General features: G+C 30.2%; 2 protein-coding genes across 2 annotated transcripts; one reads left to right on the top strand and one right to left on the bottom strand.

Annotated features, from left to right (window-relative positions):
• Window positions 1-2630: 2630 nt before the first annotated feature.
• Window positions 2631-7352, top strand: cass (apoptosis inhibitor cassowary). Its single transcript, XM_085200397.1, has 8 exons — window positions 2631-2847; window positions 2936-3097; window positions 3180-3524; window positions 4021-4218; window positions 4751-4945; window positions 5439-5699; window positions 5987-6151; window positions 6367-7352. The coding sequence occupies exons 1-8, from the start codon at window positions 2773-2775 to the stop codon at window positions 6652-6654; spliced, it is 1689 nt and encodes a 562-aa protein (XP_085056523.1). The 5' UTR covers window positions 2631-2772; the 3' UTR covers window positions 6655-7352.
• An 855-nt stretch (window positions 7353-8207) lies between these two features.
• On the bottom strand, window positions 8208-9628 carry MED7 (mediator complex subunit 7). Its single transcript, XM_085201132.1, has 3 exons — window positions 9274-9628; window positions 8912-9180; window positions 8208-8442 (listed from the first exon to the last, which is right to left on the bottom strand). The coding sequence occupies exons 1-3, from the start codon at window positions 9460-9462 to the stop codon at window positions 8238-8240; spliced, it is 663 nt and encodes a 220-aa protein (XP_085057258.1). The 5' UTR covers window positions 9463-9628; the 3' UTR covers window positions 8208-8237.
• Window positions 9629-10457: the final 829 nt, after the last annotated feature.

Genomic DNA, 10457 nt, shown 5'->3' with positions numbered 1-10457 from the left:
TCACGTAGTAAATATTTTACCATGTTTTCCAAAATAAAGCGCAACATCTTAGAAAATCAAAACTCTGCCACTTTTTATCTTAACTGCAAACTCATGTAGCAAAATACAAATATAAACAACTATCTATATATTTAAACAAAACAATGAAAAAGCTATGTAGTGATTAAAGAAATACAACAATAGACCCTTTATTGTGTGCACTTTGTATTTTTTAAGGGCATCTGAAAGAATATTATCAAATAGTGTCAAGAGACTTCGTTTTCCACTTTCTGCCCAATTTTCAAGAAATTATTTATTAAATTGTAGAATTTAATATCGTGCTTAATCTCCCAGAAGAGGGAAATGTAAAAAAATTGTAAGTAGGTACCCACAACCGTTGCGTTTACAAGATCCGCAATCTGTTTTCATTTACTATTAAACCGATCCGATAGATGTCCTCAATATACAAATATCTCTGTTTCAAGATAAAAAAACTAAATTTTCAGATGATATCTGAGTAAGGCAGTGATTGCCTAAGTATAGGTACAAACGACCAATAACAAGTCTTCTGGTACAAATCTTTAACTTATCGGCATCTTACAAAAAGATATACATAGATTACAGTTAGTTATCTACAAGCTTCGGTTTGTTTCTTTTATGTATACCTACAGCTAAAACTGTAGCATAAATGTGCAGCAAATATATAAAACAATACTTTTAATGAATACCTACCTATTTGAATTGGTATAAACAAAAGGACCTGAATTACTTTCATGTAACCGAAACTTTACAGCAGTAAAAAGGTAGTATAAAATTCATTGCTAATTTTATGACGGGTAATAAACACACCAGCTTATCGTAAATAATGCAGCTTAGAATTAGGATTGGTAAAAATTAGAGTAATTTTAGGTACCTACATTGAAATCGTTTGTACTTTTTAATTTTAACCACAATTAGATATTAAGTTAGCGCATTTCTTATATTAGGCACCTAGTTACCGTAGGTACCTAGGTACCTAGTTATATTAGGTAGGTACCTATGGTACCTAGGTGTTATCTACCTATATAATTTTTTACTGTGTAATACCCTTCAGTCGATAGGTTGTTCTGAGCCGTAAAGCTAATATTATGATAAGTTTTCTTATGATATTCAAATTATCAAGTCTTGATTGACTGGTGAAGGACTCAAAATAGTATCAGCATGCCAGCATGACTAAATAAATATCTACATAAAAATGAAATAAAACCTAGCCTTCTAAATACCCGTTTTGCCCATGGAGAGCCTAAAAGAGAGCCGAGCTTTCTGTTGGAAAACCCTTATGATGTGCCGCTGTAGAGCTGACAAGTTTAATCATGTTTTTAGCTACCTTACCTTATGGCAATTCTTAGCATTGCCAATTCCAATACATTTACATCCCATAACGCATTGTCTGTTTTATTTAACATTATTTTATTATCGTTTAATAAAAAAAACAATAGGTAAACAATAAAGACAATAAAACTATGGGTTAGATACCGGAATATCTGTTATAATATAAACAACAGAATTTTTTTTTAGAAAGTTTATTATCATAATAAACGAGATACTTAGGAAGTATAGTACTAACCGATACTTTTGAATAGAAAATAACCACAGTGTAATTAAAAAAATAACGATATTTGAATATCTATCTAATTGAAACAATGTTTGTCTTAATATTTTTAGTGAATCTGGTTAATTAATAACTTTATTACTCAAACTAAGAACAGAACTGAATAACTTTATACCTACCCATTATGAGCTGGTCTCCTGTACGTAGGTACCTACATAGATTTTACAATTTTTTTAAATATCCATGTAACTATGAGCATCAAAACATGTGTGTAAACGCCTACAAAGAAAAATTTTGAAACGATTTTCACTTAAAAGATGCAAAGCGTAGTTACGTTCTGCAAAGATCTTGTTTTCGTAATATAGATACTTACTTACGGAATCAGGCTACATGATGATTAAGCTGGAGCGTAGCTTAATACCTGGATCTGTGTCTATAAGTAAATAAGTTCTTTTTCATTTAGCTGAACGTTCATAGAGTATTTTAGTATTTTATGCTTATTATTTTTCTCACCTTAATGATTGCATGTATACCTACCTATGTGGTATTTTTCGTAACATATAAGTACAAAACTATGTTTAGAGGCTGTCGTGGCGCAGGGGCACAACGGTGTGACTGTAACGCGGCGGTAGTGGGTTCGATCCCCAGATCGATATAAACAAAACTATGTTTGGTATCATTTTTTAATATTGTACCCGGTGATCTATTCGATAAATTTATTTTAACTATTTGATTAACAAATAAATAAATGACACTTCAATAAGCGTTTTTATATAAATTATCGTAGTTTCATTTAAATTATCCAATGAATTTACATAACACAGAAAATCTATCATATCTCGTACATCGTAAGATCTCATAGGGCGAACATTATTTTTTTACAATTAAAATATAATCTGTTAATTTTAAAGATTATTTGTTATTCGATTCTCATTCGCTTCCGTTATTCGTATTCGCTATTGTGATGTTACCTCCAACATCAATTATAATCTGTGCTGTGTACAACTATCGAAATATATTAATTCATATTTCATTCATGTTTTATCTGTTGCCTGTTACATTTACTTTCCGAGCGTCTATGAACATTTTTAAGTGGTTATAGTGAGCGTGAGCGTCGGCTTTCTTAAATAGTATATTTCGAAGCGTGGTGAATATTATAATAATTATAGCATACTATAAAGCTGAAGTAAAATAAGTTTAAAATGTCTTCTGATAATATAGAAAAATTGTATCAAAATTACGGCATTCTCGCTGATGCCAAGGATGACATTTCTAAGGTAACCTAATAGCTAATTTTCCAGAACAATTATGTTACTTGTTCTTTTATGAATAGTAGGGAATAAGTAAATTATTAATATTTTACAGCATGAAAAAGAATATCTGGAAATACTTGCTGCCGTTAAAGGTTCCGAAAAAGAAAAACGTTTAGCATCACAGTTTATTGCAAAATTCTTTAATAGTTTTCCAAAGTTGGCTGATCAAGCAATTGAAGCTCAGTTTGATCTTTGCGAAGATGATGACGTGGCGGTAATTATATTTATCATTCTAACTATATGCTTCGCAATTTATGCAAACAAATTTTCATATCTCATTTATAACAAAATTTCAGATTCGTAAACAAGCTATAAAAGATTTACCTTCAATGTGTAAAAATAATAAAGAACACACAACTAGGATTGCTGATATATTAGCACAATTATTACAATCTGAAGATGTAACTGAAATTAATATTGTCACAAACTCATTAGTGACAATCCTTAAAAATGACCCCAAAGGTACTTTAACAGGTCTTTTTTCACAAATTCACCAAAGTACTGATAGTGAAGTGCCAAATGAAGTGGTCAGAGAAAGATGTATAAAGTTTTTAGCCACTAAAGTCAAAATATTAGGAAGAGAAATCATTGATAAAGATGCTGAAGACCTTATTATAGCTGAAGGAAAGAAAATACTACAGGTACAGTATATTTTTATAAATTCTTGATTAGGGAGCAGTGTGTTATTGTTAATTCGAAGATTATGCATTCAATTGAAAAATGAGTGCTAAGAAAGCTAGAAGAACCTAGAAGCTAGAAATTTTGATAACAATGATTCAGTAAGAAGGTCTACTAAAAGGTCTTATGTATTTGTTGTACATACAAGCTATAAATAGACATGTATGTAGATTCTTCTAACAAATCTTTCTATAGAAGTAGTCCAAAAAACCAATTGATACAAAAAAATATTCACCTCATCTTCAAACAACATCCACATCGACTTTTGATGGATTTGTGTAGAAAATATGTTGATAATATTGAATGGAAAGAATACTTTTTGAAGATTTTGTTGAAGTGTAACATTGAAGCCTAATGAGGCAGATTTACATTAGTCACTCAATGTATGAACCCATGTGGATTTGTTGAAAAGCATTAAGTTTAGTATGTAAATATTATTAATAAATATATCATTTTTAGGATTCTGTTGCTGAAGAATTTGAACATATAATGGATTTATTGACATGGTCAAGATTGGGGAAAACTCCAGCAGGAAAGAAGGAGCTAACTCAACTCATAGCAGCATTGGCGTTTACACCTGAAGATTGGCATCCAGAGGATCCGGAATATGTTGACAGATTAATTCAATGCACTCAACATGCTTTGCCATTGTTAACGGTATGTACTTTATTTTAATCTAACAAACCATAATGATTATTACAGTGAATATAATTTTGTACTTAATAAAATGATACCACAAGTTTCAAGTATGAAGCAAAACTGATTTATTTTCAAAGTACCCCACACTACACTATAACACTAAATATTTTTCATTTATAAATATTGTTTACCACTATATAATTCTTCTCAATATTCTTTATTCAATTAGACCATTGTAAGTAGTTTTGAATAACTGATATGATGATGATGCAGCAATTTTGCACTGTCAAATTAGATAAAAATGTCACTAGTAGTAGAGAGTAGGTTAGTCCTTTAGAACAGGAATCTACCACTACATGAATTGCTCTTTTAAAATATTACTTTATAATGACTATATAACAAACATTAGGTTCCCTATTTAAAAATTTAGTTATAATAAAAGAGTTAAGATTATGATTTGTGCCCAACCTTTTTATTTTTACTTCAAAACAAGTTTATATCATTACAAATCTATGACACTTTCATGTTCATTATATTTTTATAATTTCAGGCTCAAGTGGATTCCACACAATTTGTGAATATATTCTGTGACCATGTTCTCCAAAAATGGAATGACATTGCTGCTACAGGTGGGGGAACTGATCTGAAATTGGAACTTTTAAAGACTTTTGCTGAAATTACTGAACATTGTGGTGAATTGGAAAAAGTGGAAGATAAAATTAATATAGTTTATGATGTGCTATTGGTAAGTTCTATTTACAATTCACATAATATTATTGTATGTTTGAGGTCATAGCAGTACATTGAGTGCAGAACAGCAGGACTAATGGGATGGTTGTGAGTTTGATTGACATTCAGGGGGAGTGCAATATTTTCATTTGATTGAGTTCCATCCAGTACTGAAGTAGAGAATGCAGTGTATTGCACTATATTCTTTCTGATTTCTCTACTATATGCAAGATACATTTACACTATTGTAGTTATCTCATGCACAATGTTTTTGTGGAAGGGCCAAGCCACTTTTTTGTTTGTAGTGTCCACATGTTATCCTTGTAACTTCTAGCTAAGTGGCCAGCTCTCTTCCATTTCAGTGTCATGGCCTGTTGCAGAGCAACCTTGAACTTAGTTTATTACATGAAAAGAAGTATCTTAAAAACTAAGAAAATTAAAAATAACTTTGTGTCAAAACTTAAGAAACCTAAAAATATTCTAAATACATGTTTTTTTTTATTTTTTAGAATTATTTACCAGAGGCACCCACCGAAGAAGAAAATGCAACCAAAGAAGAAAGTGAAAGTAAACCTGATGATACTAAGATGGCGCCTTCTTTACAATTTTCACATGTAGAATGTGCATTATTTGCCCTTCACTCTTTATGCAGGAAAGCTCCTGAAGCCCTAGGAGCTGATGCTGCACGACTAAAATCATTGCGTCTCAGATTACAATACACTGCAAGACTCACTCAAGGATATATAAAGAAACTAAAAGAAGTAACACAGGTACTGTTATAATTCTATTCTGTTATAGGTATTCTATCTTACTTAAACTATGGCTGATGGTGGCATGGACTTGGGGGAAAAAATTAAAACCATTTCAATTTCCTCACTCTGGTAAAACAAAGGGTAGCATTAAATTTTCTCGATAGGATTCTATTAAATTAATAAATATCCACAATAATAGATTTTTTCACATCTTCCATTTACAGATTGCTATTACAACACTACTGTTAAATTTTAATATAATTTAAAACATAAAACAGATGTATATTAGATCTTAACTTCCACAGGGAAAGAAAGGTGAGGAGGCAAACACAGAGGAGAACAAACTGAAAATAGCAGCATTAAAAACAACTTCAAATATCAACACCTTAATAAGAGACATATTCAGAACTCCGCCCAGCTTCAAGAGCCGAGTGCAGTTATCATTCCAGTCCAAAAAGGCTGAGAAAGATGTATGTTTAACTACCTATTTATATTTTAAGAAAATAAATTCAATTAAAAAAATAATTCTTAATAATTAAGAAAATAATTCTTTGTTCATTAAAACAGCATGGAGCATTAGTTTTGGATAAATTAGAAAATGGAGAATCTTACTTTTTGTTACTTATTCAAATATTGATTTTTATAAAAACATGTTATGGAAATTTTTACATATTTTATTTTTCAGATTTCACCAGCCAATGAGACGCAAGAAAAAGAGAAACAGTCGCCAGGATCAAAGAGGCACCGCCCCATAACTTTTGAAAATGGTGAACAAAAATCACCCGAAAAACGTTCTCGAAGTGGTGACAGAAATCTTAAAATGTATACTCCACCTTCGGGCAAATATAGCTCACGATTAAATAATACAAGGCCAAATGCCGGGCGTTACTCGGGGCCTAACTCTGGACGGGGAAGGGGTTACGGTAGAAGGGACAATTGGAAAAGTGGGGCACCTTTTAAAAGGCGCTATTAAATAAACTTATATTTAAAATAATGCAAATTAAACAGCAAAATCATTTTCCAAGGATTAAGCTTCCAGGAAATTTGGTTACAATAGGGAAAAATATGATATGGATCATATTCAAATTTAATTTTTTTCATTGCAATACCTCGTTCGTACGATTTTTGTTGTAGGACTTTAATTATAGCTGCTCCAGATGTGCAACAAATTTTGGAATTAGTATTGTAGTTTTTCAGTATAGCAGCTGCCTGAAACCTGTGGAACTTCTAAAATTTACAATTTTCGTATATTAGTGTATACTCTTACAATAACGTTTGGTAAGTATTATGTATACAAATTAGATTAGTTATTACTTGCTCGACGTGCAAACTTCGTGAGGACACACTTGTGAGTATTATTAAGCCTTTATTATTTTAATATTTCTTTATATATTGCCAATAATTACATTGTTCGTTGTTCATACATGGCCAGATTGAGTTCTGATGGTAAGTAAATAATGGTCTTATATTTTTTTTACATATAATTTAAATTAGCATTCAAGATGATGGTGGAGATGACACACCTGAAGTAACATTTGGTCATATTATGGGCTTCGAATTCTTATTCTTTTCAGGTATTTATGGGGCTTCTTTTTAAATAAAGAAGGTTCTACCCATGAATTTGAATTCAAGATTTATCTTCGTTATTAATAAATGATTATTTCAATACAATATCTTCTTTTATTCTCCTTTTCTATGATTGCCGAGAAGTTTTCTTGGTCAATCAATTTTAAGATGGCAGATGATATTTAAAAATCCATAAATAAATCAGTTCTTGTCTTGTAAATCAACTTTTATAGTGTAATAAAGGTATAATAATATAGACTAATAAGTTCTTTGCTTATGCACAAGCAGTGTGTTTTGCTAAAATCAATATCCATGTATTATTGAGTTAATCTACATATTCCGATCTTAAGTATCACACTCATTAAAACTAAAATAAATAGTCATTTTTATTATTAAACCGCTTCTTTTTTTAAGATTATTTTATAATTGAAAACAAAAATATTCTTATATGGGACTAGATAATGAAAAAAACATTTAATTTAGTTTACATACTAAATAAGAAAAATACACATTATCTTTTGGTAATAAAAAGGTAATATCTAGAAAGTAACTTTTGTTCCTTTTGTTTTTTGGCTAATATTAGATAATGCACAGACTTAGTTAAACTTTTTTTGAAATATTGTATATATATTATAACATACTGCTGATGACCTTGCAAAAGTTGTGCCACATATTTAACATGTTCATCTTAACATAATTATATGTACAAAATAAGCTAGGAATACCTTCACACAGTGAAGACTAACAATAAATAAAAAATATTAAAGTTGAAAAATATTTCTTTTAGTAACATAAAAGGTTGCCTCTTGGAAACCGAGAGAGACATTAAATTTTTGTTTATACAAACAGTATTTTTCACTCCCAAGTATGGAATAACATTGTAAAAATGTTAAAAATAAGGGTTATAAAAGTCCATGCAAAGATAGTTGCATAAATATATCTAAAAAATAAAACACAAAGTTAAAAGAAAATATTTTATGTAATCAAAAATTATCTCATGTTGTCTACAATATTACACATCAATCTATCGAGCTCATAGCAAGGGTCAGCATTGGCACTGTCACTTGGACTGCAATCCATATGTTCGAGAATCTCTGTGGGTACTTTAAAATTGCTTTCTATGTCATTTTGATCTGGCAAAGTTTGTAAAGCATTTTGCAATATATCATGAACTTTATCTAAATGCTTTTGAAATCTGTAAGAGAAAAAATTACATTATTTAAATTTGCAGCATTGAGGGCACTCAACAAGAGATGTCTCAATGATTTCACACTCAGGTCTCTATGCCCGTTGTGAATACCTGATGTGGAACAAATAAGATTAAGATTCAGCATAATAGACATTTTCTCATTTCTTACATAGTGATAGTGATATTATTCTGGATCATATTTTAATTAACACAGATGGTTAATACAAGTAGCAAGGAAAACATCATAAAGTACAACAACAATAACAATATTGCAGACAGCAATCTGTTCAAAATAAATGTAATATAAGGCAATTAAAAAGCTAGAAATACACCTACTTATGAGTTGGTAGGATCAAAATGTTCAACAATGTGATTTGAGATATCCCATAATTAAAAAACGACGATTAGTAAGTTAAGAATATTAAATAATATTCTTTTTTTTTTAAGTAGACATTGTTAAGTAGCAAGGATGTACCTCATTGCTGTTTCCACTCGTTGGCGTTTTTGTAATTCCATCATTACTCTCAGTGTTTCCCTTGCCTGGTGTGGTCTAAATTCATTTAAAAGGTGATGAATGTGAATAAATAAAAGACTAAGATCTTCAACTTTCTCAGCTCTTTTAGGAGAATCAGGGCAATGCACTAATAAATCTAAAAGGTCCAAAAAATTTGCCAACAAAGAATGATTAAGTTTCTTTAATTCTCTTCTTCGTTCAAAATGCATTGGGTAAAGTCTCCGGAAACCCTGTTAAATAAAAAAGCATTCAGCATACTCAAAACAACAAGTAAGTAATGGTAAATTGCAAATAAGTTAAAAGTTTGAGTACATATTACATACTTGGCTTTCCAATGAACGAATAATCGTATCATCAGCGTTAAATGTATGACCAAACATTTGGTAAGAGTCATGAATTGGTCTCGGGGGCAATGGAGCTCTATTTCTTCGTACATTTTCATCTGTATAAAAATTAATGTACTGCAAAGGAGGTAGAGGCAATGAGCTCACTTGAGCTGTTTCTGAAGACATGTCGAATTCTTTTATTCTAAACGTAAATTAAAATAAATGTAATTAAATATGTTTAACTTCCATTAAATAACAAACTCCTGTTTACTAGTAAATATACAATTCTGAATTAACAAATTTGTTCTGCAACTCTACGCTGCAGTCAGTTAGTGATGTCCAAAATATAAATATTAGAATTTCGAATACTATCTCGGTTCTCTCTTACAGAATAATCGATTTAAAATTAACATAATAAATGTACATTACATTCATATACTTTTATACCTTTTATTAATAATATTATGTAGTACCCTTGTTTATTTTGGAAATATGTTAAAAACCAAAATAAAGACGTTTAAAAAAACAAAGCAAGCAACTTGTTGTAGATTCATAAAGATAGTAGCTCTATAATGTTTAATTTTTATTATTATGTAAGGTAAAAAGTACTCTGATCAGTCTGATCTGTTATTTTCCAATAGTGTTTCGATCGTACCACTGCCTATCGGCAGTTGGGGTACAAAAATAACCGGTTTGTATTTTTTTAAGAAGCCTGCAGAATAGTTCAGGTATTATAATATAAAAGTTAGAATCGATTTCATCAGGAGCTTTGGTAAATCGATTTTTATTACAACATCACTAGTTTGTTTGACATAATATAGATGGATTGTTTTGCTTTTGATACAAGGCTTTTTATCTCTATATGGCGCTTGATACCAGTGTTTTGCTTTTGAAATAACAATATTGATTAAAGACAAGAAATTATTTTTTAATTAATTACGGTACAGTACGGTTCTGTAAAGTGGGGTAGATTGAAACATTTTTGGATTTCTCAATATCCATAAATTTAAATCATAATAATCATAAGAGAATTAATCACATAATATTAAAAGCAGGCATTTATCATTGAACATAATGTCTATTATATAACATTTTCTGGAGCACCAATTAACACAGTTTTTTTATTTTATCTTCCTTTAAGTTTATGTCAATATATTCTCATATTCTTCTAATATTAAAAA

The sequence above is a fragment of the Heliconius melpomene genome, chromosome 17 (genome assembly GCF_056956725.1).
Source record: "Heliconius melpomene rosina isolate 202511_hmr_F chromosome 17, ASM5695672v1, whole genome shotgun sequence".
Taxonomy (NCBI): Eukaryota; Metazoa; Arthropoda; class Insecta; order Lepidoptera; family Nymphalidae; genus Heliconius; species Heliconius melpomene.
The sequence above is the reverse complement of the archived record's forward strand: the minus strand, read 5'-3'. Positions and strand labels throughout refer to the sequence as shown.

Bases quoted from the DNA above. Each gene is read 5' to 3' on its own strand.
- cass (XM_085200397.1), top strand. From the start codon at position 2,773: ATGTCTTCTGATAATATAGAAAAATTGTATCAAAATTACGGCATTCTC. The intron at 4,219-4,750 runs GTATGTACTTTA...TTATAATTTCAG, and splicing joins ATGCTTTGCCATTGTTAACG to GCTCAAGTGGATTCCACACA. The intron at 6,152-6,366 runs GTATGTTTAACT...TTTATTTTTCAG, and splicing joins CCAAAAAGGCTGAGAAAGAT to ATTTCACCAGCCAATGAGAC.
- MED7 (XM_085201132.1), bottom strand. From the start codon at position 9,462: ATGTCTTCAGAAACAGCTCAAGTGAGCTCATTGCCTCTACCTCCTTTG. The intron at 9,181-9,273 runs GTATGTAATATG...TTTATTTAACAG, and splicing joins TTCGTTCATTGGAAAGCCAA to GGTTTCCGGAGACTTTACCC. The intron at 8,443-8,911 runs GTACATCCTTGC...TTTCTCTTACAG, and splicing joins CGAGTGGAAACAGCAATGAG to ATTTCAAAAGCATTTAGATA.